Genomic DNA, 18,148 nt, shown 5'->3' with positions numbered 1-18,148 from the left:
AGTTTAATTTTTTCGCTCAAAATAAATTATTATTACTTAATTTTTATTTTTTCGATCAAATATATTGATTTTAATAATTATTATTCAGTTCAATTTTTCTGCCTAAAAATTATTATTTGTAAAATTTAAAAGGCCACTCGGTCGTACCACACACATATGACAATGGTTAAAACTTAAAAAATAAGGACTATTTTCCGTCTTTCATTTATTCATATTAAAACAAATTAAATTATACCGTTCCCTTTATTTAATTATTCTTAAATTCTAATAAAAATGACATATTAGCCCGTATGGAAGTTCTGAAGTACATGTATATGCGTACATAGTTTTTAAATATCTAAACTTTAAAGGGAATTTTATTACGACCTTTATTTTCGTTACCATTTTAAAATAACATTTCTGAATTCTATCAGTTATATTATAAAATAATTATGCGTTTAAATTGTTAGACCAAAATGCATTATCGTAGCAATCCGAGGCACTGCTCCAATAATATGTTGGATATATATAGTATATATTTTACCAAAAAATTACTTACAAAATCACAAATATTGGAAATTATCGCTCAAATTTTCCAATGAATTTGAAACGAGGTCAAAGGAAAAGCGAAACAAAGAAACAGTGATACCTGCGCATACTTTTTTCACAAAATTGTATGCTCCATTTTTTGTTCCATTTTGCCCAGAAATGAAATTGGAATAAATAGAGTAGGCATTACTGTAACGCTGGTATGCCGAAATTGCCAAAATTACAACAACCACCCCCTAAGTGACAACACCTTATTATTATTTCACCATGGTGCCTTGATAACAAGGTACATTGAACAGGTAGTATCAGTAGAGCAGCTGATTTGATTTATTTTCAAATTATTTGGTCTCGAAAATGTCAAATATTTTTATTTTTTTCTCACGAAAATTATAAGTTGTTAAAATCCATTTGCTTGTGAAACCTTTTTCCATACAAAACAAGCGATTGAATAGCAGCTTTTGGAACGTTCGCCCAACTCGGCAGCACGACCGCTGATTACTGGGCCTTGCAAAGGATGAATCAATGCTTCGAGAAGCAAACAAATTTACTAGGTAAGAAAGTTGCATCAATTTTTATTTTTTCCAATTTCAATTTTTTATTTTTTATAATTTTTTGTATTTCACATGGCACGCTTTGATTTAGAAGAAAAAATTCAGAACAGTTTTTAACACTTTCGATACCAGAAGCAACAACAAAATACACGCAAATGTTGTTTTTGCTCTACTGATACTACCTGTTTAATGTGCCTTGGTTTATAATTATTTTTTACATCGAATCAAAGCACACTCATCAGATTCGCCTGCGATCAAAAACAGTTATAAGCAAGGTGTATTAAACAAGGTGTGATTGACAATTCTCTCTCTCTTTTAAGGTACTATTATGTCAAAAAGTATAAACAAACGAATTAACCCTTAGTTTTGCTTGTATCTTGTCAGCACTGATGCCCTAGGCTTTTATTTCGATTATAGTTTTGTTTTACTTGCATTTCCTTTAATATATATATTTTGTCAATAAAATAAAACAAATTGTTTATAAAATAGTTTTAGCAATTTTCTTGTTTTTAATTGCCCAAGTTTAATGCTTTTGTGCGTTTATTTTTATATTTAAATTTTTTATCCTAAACATTATTCGACACTTATAAAAGTAGGATTTTACATTTGTTTCCAATTTTATATGAGCTTAACTCAAACAATTTCGAAATTAATTTTTTTTCATGCGAAATAGTTTTCCATTAAAGACTTTGCTTCGAGCAGTTTTAAACTAAGCTCTTCCACACTTGCTTGCATGGTTTTAATTATGTCGGTAAGAAGAAATATTTCTGTTCTCAACGTGCATTCTAAAAAGTCGCCTGTTTGAGTTTGGACATCAACAAATAATGTATCCTGATCGCGTTCTAAATCCTCACTTGTTTCAGTTATTTTGTATGGCATTGGGACTGCGCCTGGGTATAAACGAGCTCGTTTGAAAGTGCGTGATTCGGACGGACAACAAATGAAATCACTTTCCTTGAAGTGGTTTTCACAAACCCGAGATGAATCACGTAGTACAACACCACAGCTTTCTTCCCATCGCTGCCGTCTTAATTCGCAACTAGGTGGTTTAAAACATCGCACTATTTTCGTGTCCTGACTTTTATTGCATTCAGCGCACCGTTCAAACGGTTTGCTCCGTTTCATCTTGGTTTCCTTACATTAAATATTTAAGAAAAGTCGAACGTATTTACTTATTACCCAATTTTAAATGTACTTACTTGCTCTCCTCGGCGGTTCATCTCTTAACAATTTCACGCTTATTAAGAAAATTTGTTGCTTGAAAAATTTGTGTGTAACTTTTTTTTAAACAAATTCAAATTTGAAAAAAAAAAATGCAAATGGGTTAAGAATTCATTTCAGTTTGACATTATAGTCTGTTTCTTATGAGAGCAATGTCAAAATCAATCACACTTTGTTGAATACATTTTGGTTATAAGCAAGTAAACGTTTACCTGTTTTTTTTCACACTGAGAAAAAGGATTATTTTCGACAACTAAAGATATTTAGTTCCCGAATTTTTACAATATTTGGGAACTGTGACCAAGGATTGGGAACTATTACCATGGGTTGGTAATTATAACTAAATATATTAAAGCTTCTAATATTCATCTAGGTTGTACCAAATCGTTAATTTAGTTGAAGGGTTTGGTAAATACTAATAAATATTTTTTTTGAAGCATATTTCTACAAATTCCATTCAACTTAAAGTATGGTTCATAAAAGGATGGCATTAAGCTCTGCTAATACAGATAAGCTTTCTTTCAACACATGGATTAGTCATAGTTACCAAATCTTAGTTGATCGATTTGGTTTGAGAGCGGAATATATTCATGCTTATGAGCACCCCCTAAATAATGATCAGCGCTCTCTGAGCTCATGTGTGTTTCACATACGAAGAGCGCCAGCTAAGCAATGCACACAGTCCCACTTATTGAATAGTTTGAATGCGCTAGTATGCCGACCATTGCATAAAAACGATTCAATGAATGAGACTGTGTGCGTGGAAATCATTGCTCCGCTACCGCTGTTCGTATACGGGTGAAACACGCGTGTGGTTACAGAGCGCTCAGTAAGCTATGGCATGTCGATCACTGCGCTGGGTAGAGAAAGAAAAGTGTGTGCTATGACATGCCCAGGCTTGTTTGTCTCAGTTTCAGTTTTGCCATCGCCGCGAGTTGTTTCGGTGCGGGTATGGTTATTTAAAAATATAAAGTTTGATGCCAACCGGCGTTTCTCAGTGGATATATAATTCATGTGAATTATAATTAGAAAGTATCTATTTAGCCAAGGAAAAAGCAAAGCAGTATACTTAAACCAGCACTTCCAGCAGATATTGACCTGGGTTTTTGCACGACTATTCCTGTTTAATCGTTTCTTTTTAGGAAATTCTTACCACCATATACATATGTATTATTTACACTAGTAACTATTTATGTAAATATGTTCGTATTTGTTATGCTTAATATATGCAAATAAAAGAAGTAAACACAACAACCATCGAGTAAATTTTTATTTGTGTCAAACTGAAACTTTTTTTTCCAATAATAAACGGTTAGCTGATTCACGTCTACAGCAAGTTCATAAAATTAATTGAAAACTTGTATCAACCAAAGCATTGTTTATATTTGCTCAACAATGATTTTATTCAACTAACAATATTGTCCACTCAAGGTAGTCGTTTTGTAATTATTAACAAATATACATTTGTCCCAACTAGAAGGCTCAAGTAAATTGCAGACTTTCGTGAACTAGATATTTATTTCGCCATATCCAACTATGTCACTTGGTCACTATAACCAAATCTTGGTTATTATAACTAAACCTTTTTCTGAGTGCAGAGTATTTCAAGTACTCGGCCGCTGTGGTGTAGTGGTAAGCAGTGCGCGCTTTCACTCATCAGCACCTGGGTTCAAGCCATTAAAATACAATCGCCGTTCGGAGTCGGCGTAAAACTGTAGGTCCCTTCGCTTTGTGTGACAACATCAAGGCGCACGCCACAAGTCGGAGGAGAAGCTCGGCCAAACACTAACATATGTGTAAGCGCCAATCTATTATTATTATTATTTCTAGTACCGCGAGCACATAGCTTTTTTTGGTTAGTTCTAAACCAAAAGATATAGAGAACGGCAAATGCAGTAATGTGGGCAATAGGTAGTGTTAATAAAATATGCAATAAAAAAAAAACTGACAAAAATCGCATAACCGTTTTTGTTGGGGCAGCGACGATATGTAGAAATAATATTTTTGGATATTCATTGAAAAGTTCTAATTTTTTCCAATTACATTTTTTTACGTTGTTTGAGTATTACTATGACGACACACATATGTATAAGAACAGGTATTCACTCAAATTCAAAAAACTTTTAAGCCAGAATCATTCATTAGTTTTTTAGGTATATGAATAATTCATATCATACTTGTTCCTCTTATCTATCAGGAAAGGCTCAGATAATATATTTCTTTGCTGATATGCTAAATTATCAAAGTGATGATAAAACTGTCATAGAGTTGTCTCTGAGAAGTTGAACTGCAAAAATTGTCCTAGATAAGATAGAAAAATTTGTCTAAATTTGAGCTTATCTACCTACATAGGAACTAGGAATGTTAATCCCGGTCTTTTTTAAGCCTCGAAAATTCCGGGATTATTTGCCTAGAATCCCGGGATTTTCGGGATTTGTAATTTACGCTGGTGGCAATAATAGAAACGCTTTATGTTGTACAGTTTTGGCTATGTTTCTTTTGTTTATTTAATATTTAAAGTTTTTTTTATAAATGTGTAGCTCAATATACATATAACACCTTGCGGCAGGCAATTTCGCACACAAAAGAAGAAATCAATATATTCGCCAAACGAAGGGCCAAATATACTAAAATTGCGTTCTTAATTTTTCTCTCTGATGTCAGGATTTTTTAAAAGAACTTTGAAATTTGAAAGATATGAGTAATTCCAAAATGATTTAAAAATTTAAGCATAAATAAATAAAATTAAATTCTTAAAAAACCAGTATGGGTACCAAATGAAGGAGTACAGTTAAAACACATTACATTTTTTGATGCGTAAGGGACGGGTAGGTATTGAAAATACCCTTTTATAATTTTATTCTCGAATATCCTTGAAATTTTTCAATTATTATTTTTTTTTAAAGTATGTGTTAAGGACTAACTTTATAAGCTTAAAAAAAAAGATAGATTAAAGGGACATTTTCAATTCCTATTCGTCCTTGTGAACCCAAAAATATTATTTCATTTGGTACCCATACTTTTGTTTTTGTTTTACATTTTTCGCCGTAAGTAGGGTATTTGCAATCTATGCATCCGTGCTAAGTTTCAGTTCCCCAGCATAATCGGTTTCAGAGATATAGTGGTTTTTACATTTTAGTCTATTTGTTAGATGTCACGCCCCCTATATAAATCCTTTTAACCGGCCCTTTAACCGGTTAAGGGATCACCGAAGTCTGCAGCATCTGCTCATCTCTAGGTGCGGCTGCAAGCGGGCGTCTGTCCTGCAGCAAGCGGCTCGCTATATAAACGTGTATCCGGTTGAAAGGCGCTCATCACAGTAACGGTTGTGCGCTGGGCTTGGGACCCGCCACGTAAAAATGCCTACCAATGAATGGAACAAAATGGCCTCGATGACTGGCCCCCCACACGTTGACGACCCTCGTCCACGAAATAAGGACTATGCGTCAACTAACACTTCACCTTTTATCATACAAACAGATGCAAAAGGTCGGGCCCTTTCGTGGAAATATTTCGATAGCTGAAATATCATTTTAGCCTACCCATGAAAATAAAACCGCAAAATCGATACTTTATGTTTGGATTTATGGGCACGAATTGGCTGTTCTCGAGTTCTTCGAACAGAAAAAACGGCTTTCAAAACATATATACGTATAGATAGCAAATGAATTGACATTTGAAATTAATTTCAAGTATTTTCCAAAAAAAGTGGAAGCAAATTTTTTTTTCTTTCATCTTTCAACATAAATAAATAAAATCCAGAGCTTTTTTAAAAAAACCGTCACGGATAGAGCGACGCAAAATGTAATTATGTTTTATTTAAAAAAAGGAAACTTGAAATCGGTTCATATTGGGGCTCTAAAAATTGATTTGTCCACAGCAACCTTTTTTGCCCCACTGTGCGTCGTCAATACAGATTAGCTATTTGCATTAATCGTATTATAACCATTTTAACTCTTGAGAGATAGACTATACCTCACAAGTCTAAATCGGAAGGGTTTAGGTTCAGTTATTCAAGTTTTTTTTTATACCAATCTTTGAAAAAACAGCATCAAAATCTCATTCCGTTGAATTTTTTTTTTTAATATTTTTATGTAAATTTTTTCAGCTTAAACCGTTTTGTCATTTGAGGGGATTTTTTCAAAAAACTTCTTTAAGAGACTATTTTTATTTATAAAAAACTCCATTTTTGGAGGTATTTTAAAATCGGTCCAGCTCGCTTAAATCGTAATATTTTTCCGAAATATTTTGTTGGACATCTTAAAATATAATCGATTTTATAATTCCAATGGAAAACAGTACCGATTTCTTATTTTTTTTTGTATGGGGAGTGATGCAGTCTAATGTACATATATATACACATCCTTAGTTCCTTCGAGAGTTTAATTTAGTTTAGTTAATTTCGTCTTAACTTCAGTTTAAAACTACTGATTAGTAAACACCTGACTATAGGACATTACCGAATCAAATGAAATTATATATGTATTTAAAAATAATAAATGATAACATTCAGTTCAGCTCCATTTTCGAAAGATAATGTAAATAATTTGTTCATTTTTGATTTCCAGGATCCAGTCCATATGTCTGGATGAAGCATACAAATGGATGAAAATGCCGCTGTCGCTGTCATTTTTGTCTTCGTCGTCGTCATTTTGTCATCATTACTATCGAACGCAAAAGCGACAATTCAAACAACAAAGTCAGCAGAAACAACTAATAAAGAAAGAAGTGCTATCACAGAAGCCCAAAGTGAAAACCAGGAAGTCGGCAATACATATTCAGCAATATCGTGTACAACGGAGGATAGGACAAGTAGAGAAGAAATCGCAGCAACTAGCACATCCACAAAAACAACTCGTAAAAGACGTTGGGCGACGCTTCGTAATCTGCCACTTTCACAAGGGGCTTTCGGCAGGGCTGGGGTAATCGCAGTACCAGCAGTAGTGGCAACAGTACCACAAGCGAAAGCTTGAAGAGAGATCTGCATAAATTCTGTGGTTTAATTTCGTGGCGTTGAGTGATTACGCCATAAAACAACAACAACAGCACAGACGATCTGAAATCCTATAGCCGAGACATTAAGTCGCAACCAAACTTGAGGGTGACTAATTAAAGGAAATTGCTGAAATACCCAGATAAGTGACGAAAATTCAAAAAAAAAAAAAACGCTTGCGGACAGAGAAAGAACGATAACCGGTGGGAAGCGAATTGAACTTGCCACCGTGGATCATCGCTGTCGTCGTTATTTTGGTGTGTTCGCGCCGCCAACGTGCGACCCAGCGATACGTCCGATATTCGAAAGAATCCACACAGAACTCGCAAAATGGCGGATGGTGGACATACTTTCGTAAAGAAGACATTTGGAAAGCCAACGTACTGTCATCACTGTTCGGATTTAATTTGGGGTATCATTCAGATCGGTTACATTTGCGAAGGTATGTAGCACGAATTATTTTCAGCATGCTTAGGTGATCGATAGAATGAAGCATATCTAAATTAGAGTTAGAGTAAGATTTGCTTCACTATTTCAATGGGCGCGTTTCTAAGACGTCGCTGTTGCTAAACTGTTGAGTGTTTGTTTCAGAAACGCACAGTTGAGTAGTTCCGCTCAGCTCAACGGTTGGTAACTTGACGCCACTTTTTCAATCATAAAATTATTCCGCTACATGAAGTCAACAATTTATATATGTAAAACAAAAATGATGTTTCCCTTCCGTCAGTTTTCATAGAAAATTCAAATAAAAAATAATTTGTCTGTAAATTTCTGGCGAAACTGGCTGTTAATAAAATAAAATGCACGAACAAATACATATATTAAAAATAAAATAAGAAAAGCTCCATTATAGATCCGGTGCTATCCATATTTTTGGCTTAATATTTTTTTTATTTTTGTGCTGTTTAATTTAATTTTGCTTGTTTACAAATGTTTTGGCAGTTAATGTATCATCCCGTTTCTAAGACGTAACTGTTGAACTCAACAGTTGACAGCATTTCAGCAACAGTTGGGGTAAACTGTTGCGTCTTAGAAACACGCCCAATTAAAACTTACAATATGACTTATAGACATACATATCGTCCCTCTTATGCCAGAAACATGAATGGGTAAAAATGAAAATGTAGGGAAATCAAGTTTGGAAGTTTTTTATGAGACATTGTAAAATATGTGGTTTCCGCGTACGCATGGTATTCTGGGTTTTGGTATAACATAGAACACCCAATAACTTAAAATTGGAAAATTTCCACACTTATGCTTCGGCAATAGCCGTAGCGACCCAGATTTATATCCGGCCAAGGACTGTCACTCTAGGGTCATTCCCCGAAAACCCTTTGGCGAATTTTTGTGCTGTTACAACAACAGCAGGTGTAGCCGCACTTGACCTTTCTACTGCGTTCAAGTCCGCTCTTCCTTTCCTTACTCTTCCATGAGTGTCGAATCGAAGGACTCGCGAAAAATAATTTTTTCCAAAGTACCGTCGGGGGAGAGCGAATGCTTCGAGGTTGCTAATTCCGGATATATCATTAGTGGTTTTTTTCAAATTATCTCTTGTTTTGCGAAGTTTGCAACATATTTAAATTCCACTTTTACCAAATGTGTATGCAATGGGAGAACCCATAAAAATTCGTCCATATTAAACAAATTTTAAATAACCAATTGGGTAGTATTTTTGAAAAATATTGCTATTCAAGGATTCTATACAATTTCTACGAAAATACGTGGGAAACTTTGAGTGCTTTGAGCCACCTCTAAATCTTCTTTGATTGACCTAAAACTTTGTATAGTTTAGTCTTTAGGCTATTCACACATTTCTAGGGGGTGAGACCGATAATCCAAACACTTTTATTTTTCTCCATATAGCTAAGGGAAATCCGAATGTACATACGTATATGTATTTTTGTCAACCGCTTATATGGAGTCACAACATTGTGGGATGTCGTGTCGTATGAGTGACATTCGTATGCAGTTTAGGATAGTCAGTCAATTATTCCATCCGACATTTGCTACACAATTCTTTGTAGTTATCCTTTTTTTCAATTGAAAATGCTAAAGGATGTAGCTTGAAATTCTAAAAATATGTAACAAACTCTATCAGAAAAATTTACCCTATACTCCAGCACATTTACATAAATTTACCTTTTCAAATCTCTAACACAAGCACAAATTACTTCGAAAATTCCCTATAAACAAACGTCAGAACATTGCAAAATCTCACATGACCATAAAAATGTACAGTAGAATACGGTAAAATTTTCACATTGCTGTTAAGAAATTCATATAAACTTTACCCAATATACCAGGTAAGGAGTATTTACCCAGTTTGTTCTGGTAGGGAATACAAATTTAAAAAATTATGTGCGTATTAGAATTCGTAAAAACAGCGAAGTATCAGCGGATTGATGAGTACTGAATCTAATATACAATCTTCATCTATTTGTATTTTCCCTATTCATTGGGCTCGGTTCCCTTTCGTTAAAATAGCTAAGAAGTGTTTCCTTGACATGTATATCAAAGGTACTTTGGACATCAGTTACCAGGTACAAGAACCAGCGGCGGTCTTAAACTCGTTTTATTTCCGCCTTATTTTCTGGTAAAATTGTTCGCCGCACTCTTCAAGCTATTTCCACTCATACATTTTTGTATATCTTTTCTTCTTTTTAAATATCTAGCTCTCCCTTTCCTCCTTCCTTCCTTTTGTTTATATAGCGGGAAGGTGGTTGCAAGACAATAGACGCCCGCTTGAGCCTTTAAACCGAATAAATCGGAGTGGCCCCACCGTCTGATCCTCTCTTTCCACCGAGACCCAAGATTTCAATAGTCTGGGTTGAGTATAGTCGTGCAACCGGGAGATGATTGAGAATAATTAATGGAAAATTTTGCTAATAATGCGAGGCTTTGATTGAAAAAAAAGTTAAAAAAGGTTGTAATTGGTACCACCGCCTCGGATCGTATGAAATATGAGCAGTAAAGCGTGTTACTGAGGTGTACGTGGCGTATGAGTAACTTTCTTTCCTGCTCATTTTTCATACAAAAAATCTTTGCATATTTTCATTTGACCACTATTATTTCTTTATTTAACCATCGATTTTCTTCAGTAGTAACTTGATTTTTTTTTGTAACAAAAAGGCTTTAGCACAGATTTATTTTTTTAATTTTTCTTCTGTTAAAGTTTGATTTTTTTTTTTAATTTTTTTCATTAATAAATAATTACTTCGCGCCCTGGACCTGGTAATAAAATTATGTTTCACATTTAATTTAGAATATTCAGCAAAGAGTAAATATGTGCGGAAAAAAGTCCGTTTTATTTGAAATCTCGTCTGAAGAGAAGTTTCTAAAATTACCAAATTTTTTTTCTAAATTAAATAATGTCCACTGAAAAGTACTTATTCCACCAATACTCTATTTGTAATAACTTTTTCACGCTGTCAAAAACTTTAATTATTCATCTTAATGAGGAACATAAAACTCCAATAACTGATCAGTACTTGTTGCAATAATTATTTTTTAATTTCCAAATATGTACAAAATAAACTTACATTGTATAGTTTATTATATTGTATACATATATACTTAAAACGTTTAAATAAAAAGTTCTTTCAAACCAAAACCAATCAATTTAGTTTACATTAAAATTTTTCTTAGTGTAAGCCAGAAAGATTGCACCTTTTTTTCCAACAATTTTCACTTTTCTCCCAACAAATTAGTATTTGAATCAAATACATAAGTTCTTGGAACCTCAGAGTCCAAGTATTTAATTCAACAGCTTCATATTTTTGTAGCAGCGACCTGCACTGTTAAGTCAAATAAAAAGTATTTAAAACAACAATTTATTCACTTTTAATCTAAATGCGAAAATTGTTGTGTTAAATACTAATTTAGTTAAAAAATCAACAGTCTTTGCGCTGTTGCTTTAAAGCGAGTAGTTGTTGGGTACGATTTAACCAATAAAAGTTGTTCCAAATACATATAAAATTGTTGAATGTACAGGTTTTTTTCACGGTGTACATATGTATGTATATGTACTTGAAAATACATAATTGCATAATTGTGTGCAACTCAAACCAAACCTTATTCATACCAAAATTCATTTCACGGAACCCCGATGACTACGGGGCCCTTGGGTTCCGCGGAACCCACTTTAGGAGGCTCTGCGCTAGAGCAATCAGCGTATCAGAAACGAAAGTTGATGCTTCATTTGTTCTTGGTTACCATTGGTGTTTTAAAAATGGAAAATTCAGAAAAATTGTTCTTTGCTATAATGAAAATTTAAAATATGCAAAGTGTTGCAACTCTGCACAGACTAACAGTTTGAATACCGCAGTATAACAGTATCCATACATTGTATTCGTACGTTTTGGAAGTCAGCTTATGTATGTACATTAGGGCGGTCCAAAAATGCATGTGAAAAAGTAAGGTCGGCATTTTTATGCTCTCACCCCCTAGGATTGTTGTTTACCGAAAAAATATACCCTTATATTTTATTTTGAAATCAAAAAACTATTTAGAGGTCGCTCGAAACGCTCAAAGTTTTCCATGTATTTTATAAAACCACTTTTCGTGAAAATGGTATATAATAGTTAAAAATCGATATTTTTCTGCCAGAAAAATCTGTTTATCTGCAGGAGATTCCCAAAATAATAAAACCTAATTGTTTATTTAAAAATTTTCTCATTGCAACAAGAATTTATAGGTTCGCCAAAAACGCAGAAAAATGCAATGGGGCGACCAATAAAAAATCGTTAGTATTAAAAAATGGTTAAATAAACAATTGGGTACTATTATTGAAAGTCTCCTGAAGAGAACTAGAGTTTTCCGTTTGGAAAATATTGACTTTCAAGAATTTTATACAATTTCTACGAAAAACTTTATTTTTCCCATATAAAAATACATGGAAAACTTTGAGCGCTTTAAGCGACCTCTAAATATTTTTTGATTTCAAAATAAAAAAAATAGGGGTATACTTTTTTCGATATAGAACAATCCTAGGGGATGAGAGCATTACAATTCCGAATTAACTGTTTTTGGACCACCCTAATATACATACGTACATGAGTACACTAGTAGAAAAGTAGGCCGCAGACCTGTCGCTTTTCGTTCGCTGACGTCACGAACATCTCATTCATAGCTAAGTTTTTGCTTTTGAAAGTTTCCATACCTCTGCTTCGTACTACATAAACCCTTACACCAGCATACGACCCTCCAGGAAATGTATCTAATTATAAGCTAACTTTAAGTAGATTAGGAAAGAGCTAAAAGTCACTATTATCTGTATATTTTCTTTGACGAAAGCTAACTATATTTCTATGTAACCAACTACTTTGGGCATAAAATATCAATAGGAAAAATCAAATGTTTTTGTTTCTATTTTTTTATTTTATTACTTTTAATATTTGTTTACATATTCTGCTGTAGGTGGTACCATATTCAAACTCCGTCAGGCATAACTTGCATTTCGATCTTTTATTCGTCCTTTCGATCCTTTTATTTGTCCTCAATTCGGAAAAGTATTTGCGAAGTTCAGGATATTTAAATAGAAACGCGTGTGAAGAAAACAATCTCCTGCATTACTTGTCAACTAGCTTCAAGTTAGCTTTTTGTAGCTAACTCCAAGTTATATAATAATAATAGATTGGCGCTTACACAGATGTTAGTGTTTGGCCGAGCTTCTCCGATTTGTGGCGTGCGCCTTGATGTTGTCACACAAAGAAGAGGGACCTACAGTTTTGCGCCGACTCCGAACGGCAATTGTATTTCTATGAGAAGCTGTTTTTCATGGCAGAAATACACTCGGAGGTTTGCCATTGCCTGCCAAGGGACGACCGCTGTTCAGAAAAAAACCTTTTTTCTATTTTTCTTTCGATGTTGCTTTTACCAGGGCTTGAACCCAGGCGCAACGGAGTGGAAGCGCGCACTGCTTACCACTACACCACAGCGGCCTCCAAGTTATATATTTTATAAAAATCCCGCAAAAAAGATAACTACAAGTGGGTTATTTTTTTCTGCAGGGGATTATGAACGTACTTGCGTATTCACTGAGAAGTGGTGGCCTTGCAATAAATGAGCCGTTCAATGCACAAATTTATTAACTCCGTTAACAAAAAGTTTGGGGATACGATGAATATACCTTTTAAATAAAAATTCCATTTATAATATACATACATAAATTAAAATTAAGAATTATATTTGAGTATTTTATAGTTATTATAAATATAATAAGTTATACCAAGTAGTGTGACACTTCAGTTTAGGATTTTCCAAGAAGTGGAGTCAACAAATTTTTGCAGTGAACGGCACAAATACAAACAAATAGTGGTATAAAGCCGTATATGTATATGTGTACATAATATATACATAATGGCAACATTAATATAGACTTTCACAAAAATTTGTATCTGGCCATGACAGAGGTCGTAAATAAGCCTCTCAACTTATTTTGTATGGTGTTTATCACTAACACAAACACACATCTCTCAAGCAAAGAATATTTCTCACCGTGCCAAATCACTCTGTGCGATCTTTTTGTGTTTTCTGTTGTGGGTTATTTTCCCTTAGACGAAGACACTTTCGCATGAACTTTTCTTTTTAAGTGTCCGAGACCAACAGCAACGGAAATTATATGCAAATAGCCCTTTCCCACTGAGAGCAGCACGCATCTACCAAAAATAAACCACCTATTCTCTTTTGTGGGTTATTTTTTCTCTCTATTTTGGGACACTTTCAAAGTGGAGAATGTTATTTTCGTTGAAAGTATCACAAATATACATATGTAAGTGCTTTACACAAGACAATAAAATCGAAAGCAATACTCTTTCTTAAGGCATTTGCCCAAAATTTGGTGTAAATTGCATCCCAGTCGTGTGAATTTACAAATAATTTGCTTTATCCCAATCAAGAAAAACAATTTGTTCTAATTTTTCAATAGAAATTCACTGTATTGTACCATGGTACCAATATTGTGACTACAAAAACAAATTGTCGTTGCAATTTTTTTCTTTTGTACCAATACCCCAATATAAAAAAAGGTACAAATCTGTACAAACATACCAATTTTTTATAAAAATTTGAGGTCACTGAGCCAGAATATCGCTAGGTTAGAGTGAAAAGTTGCCAAGTCCACTTTTTATGAAAACTCATATTTTGGTAAGGAGGCTAGAGAAACTTGAAATGCATTGTTTCGAAAAAAATAAAGGTACTTGTTTTATTTATACTCGTTTATATTCAATAAAAGGAAAATTTGCTAAGTCCAGAAGAAGCACCGAAAATGCGATAAGGCCAAAATATGTAGTACGAAAAAAAACGAAAACATTTCTAGCAAAAAAAGGAAAACACAGATATACTTACTATTACTAAATGAAGCAGTACTAAGCCACTTTTTATTCGATTTTAATATCAGAAAAAAGATTTGAATTCGACCAAAAAAGAAACAAATTTATAACTTCTTGAAGTTGTAACTTGACGAATACCAAAGTTTTATTAAACGAAGTGATGGAGAAAAATTATAACAAAACATAATTTCTATATGAGAACCCCTGTGTAATTTACGTAGACATTCTTAAGTAAAGCCATTCTAAGAAGCTTACCCAAAAAGGGCTGAAAAAAGTGCTTCGATCCTCGGCTTCCAGACGGGCTTTTCCTATTTACAATTTACGCGCAGGCATCTATATATAATTGCTCAGTCATACGACTTAGTTAGGCCGATCTGGTGTAGCTACAGAATTGGCTTGCATATCAAATTAAAGTGCAAGCTCCATAGGTTATCCAAAAATTGTCAGATTTCAAATCGGTGAAGCAGGTGCTAAAATATAAGCGTTTAAACATTTTCTTGACTCAATCTCAACGCTTCTGTATACAATTGCTCAGTAATACGACTTAGGGTGATCTAGAGTAGCTACAGACTTTAATTATATATCAAATCAACCAATTTTCCGTGAAATTGTGATTAGGATTCTTTTTATTCATAGTTTTGACATATATGTATTTCGCGAAAAAAGAAAATAAAAATAACTGAGATCACTTTATTTTTTAAACACCTAGGGTATCACTGACAAATTTAAAGGACCCTGGATGACGGTAAAACTCAAAACTTTGAAAATCTTTTGATGTAATTTTTGAAATGAACGATCCGAATTAGCCTTTTGTATTTTAATATTTTTAGAATCAGTGGTTGAATTTTTGTACTGAATGGGTTAACGGCGCCAATTTTAAGTGATTATTGCGTGTCAGACTACGACTAATAAAGCTCTTGGACGGATATTGTGAAAGGTTGGACTATATCTACCTTAAAAATAACTCTTTTCTCACGGGCCACAGTATGAAGCTATGAGTAGAGTAAGGCCCTTTAATATCTTAAAAATTTTCTTGGGTTATCAGGTCTCTAGCAATGTAAGATTAATTGTTGTCTTTCACGAAGTTCTTTAAATAAGTCTTCAGCTAAATATTGCTTGTATGAATACATTATTTAGCATTACAGATGAATTTCAATATGCTTTTTAAGTAGAAATAAAAAGTATTTGACATGCACCTTAAATAAGCCCCCTAAAAAAGTATGATTTTTATGAATTAAGGAAACAACTATAGCAAAACTCCACCAAAAAGTCTTCGAAATCCGTCCAACAAAAGCCCGTCCGAAAAACCTTCTGTGAGTAGCGAAAGCAGAAACCCTTCAATTTTTGCCACTCCATACAAAAAATTGAGGAATAAGTGGAAGGACTCTTGACTCTCAGGAAGGCGAATTACCCATACGACGTGGTGGCCACATTGACATTTTTTCTTTTAAGCATGGAATGCTACATGGATATCGTCACTAGACACGAATAAAGGCACGAGCTCAAAAGTTGATAGCGCATAAAAAATCTTTAGCGAAGAAAGACTCTTAACATAGTCCACGGTGAAAAAAGACGCGTAAATTATTTCTGCGGTCAACTATGTTTGCGGGTGGAATAGTACGTAAAAGAGTTTTTTTCGGAATGATAATGAAGTGACAGTCCTTGGCCGGTTATAAATCTGTGTTTACGCGTGTTTCTTCACCAAAGTTTTTTTTAAGCGCCTTTTTTCAACATTTTTTTACGCGTCTTTCTTCGCCGTCAAAACACTAGCGCATTTTTATTCATCGCTAGTGATTATATATTATTGGTTTTTATATCGGAACCAATTACATAGTTGTTGAGTTTTAAACAAATTTGTTCTTTTTTTCAGTGTGCAACTTCGTCATACATGATCGCTGTGTATCAAGTGTGGTTACGCCATGTTCCGGTATTGCTCCCTGTATCATAAAGGTTAGTATATCATTAAAAGAAAAATTTTAGAGTGCCATTGACAATGGTTTAACTATCGATTTTTGTTTATACTGACACATAAAGCGCTTTGCCTTACTTCTCAGTTACTACACATTTCGCTCTAGTGTTTATACTTACGGCCTTATATCGGCATCAAAGTAACCGTCTTCAAAAGCAAACAAAATTAGCTGTTTTCATTTGACATTTTATAAGTTAACATAATGGAAAGTGATAAAAATCTAGTTTTATTCGGCATTATAAAATCGTGGCAAAGAAAAAGAACGATTATTATTAATCAGCTTTTAAATACTGATGCGATTATTTGGAATTTGAGCGGAACAGCTGATCTCCAATTCGCTTTGAGTGAGAGCGGTGTTTATACACTCTTTCCAACTATCTGGAGAAATAAACTACCGATTTGAAATGGAGTGTGAGCCAAAACACTTCGATCTTTCAAAGCGAATTGAAATTCAGTTTATACATGTTTTGAATCGCGGCGAAATGAATTAAAGCGACTTATGCATGCGTATAAACGTAGTATATGATTCAAAACGGATGCGTAAACTGAGTTTCAGAAGTGTATTGACTGTCATTCGTTCTCAAATCGGTATTTTATTTTCCATATCGCACTATAGTTTGAAATTGAAATATTGAGAAATAAGAACCAATTTTAGACTTTTAATTTTCGGAAAAAATATTACGACATTCGACTACTTATTATCCCAGTAGTTTAAAAATAAATATGTAAACAAATGCCTGGTGGGAACCACTTGTTAGTCAGAAAGTGTTCAAAGTCTTTGTTTTGATTCCCCTATTGGTTGGCATTCGGTATATTCAAGTTGTATTAAAATCTTAAGTGGTGATAAAAAGTAAACAATTACAAAAATAGTGTGGTTATAAAATGGATAATATTAATGAAGGTATGCAAAATGTAGAATATTTCACTTTCTTGTAAAAGAGTCGTCTTGCTATTGTATTTTTGTGTAGAGCGTGTTAGTCTTTGAATTTTGCAGGCATTTATTGTGTGTTAAATATTGCGGTAAAATAGGATCAACAAAATCTATATATGTATGCGGTCTAAGGTAATTCAGACCAACTAACTAAAAAATAGCGAAAGTTTGGTTTGAAAACAATAAAGATGCTGTAGCTGTGTACGATTGGATTGCTGGAAGATTAAAAAACAGACAGAGAAGAAGAAATCGAACAAATCAGATACAAAGTTACATTGTTTTTTTAAACGCAAACAGAAGGTGGCAAAGACGCGATGGAAATGTTCGAACTTCATAGGTAGCCGATAGCGAGTGTTACAGTGCGATACTGAAATTTTGGAAACCGATACTGCAAAGGCGCGAGGACATCCACAGATGTCATATGATAAGTTGTGCGAACGACAGAAAAGAAAAATTGCATCTAAAGTATCATCGGAACAAGAAAACAACACAACCATATTGGCTCAGGCAGCATCAATTTCGGCAAAGTCTTTGAAAGAAAATTATCTTCGGTATCTTTACAACGCAGTGAAACCATCTGCATCTAGGCCAAGTAAGACTAAAAACTAAATAAATTGGAATGTTGTA

General features: G+C 33.8%; 1 protein-coding gene across 1 annotated transcript; it reads left to right on the top strand.

Annotated features, from left to right (window-relative positions):
• Positions 1–7,605: 7,605 nt before the first annotated feature.
• LOC118753836 (diacylglycerol kinase theta-like) lies at positions 7,606–16,571 on the top strand (the record flags this gene model as incomplete). Its single annotated transcript, XM_036488708.1, has 2 exons — positions 7,606–7,735; positions 16,492–16,571. Coding segments are annotated over exons 1-2 (192 nt in total), but the record flags the coding sequence as incomplete, so codon positions are not given.
• Positions 16,572–18,148: the final 1,577 nt, after the last annotated feature.

This window comes from Rhagoletis pomonella, unplaced genomic scaffold (assembly GCF_013731165.1).
Source record: "Rhagoletis pomonella isolate Grant_MI unplaced genomic scaffold, Rhpom_1.0 Rhpom_scaffold_02920, whole genome shotgun sequence".
Taxonomy (NCBI): Eukaryota; Metazoa; Arthropoda; class Insecta; order Diptera; family Tephritidae; genus Rhagoletis; species Rhagoletis pomonella.
This window is presented reverse-complemented; position numbering and strand designations above follow the sequence as displayed.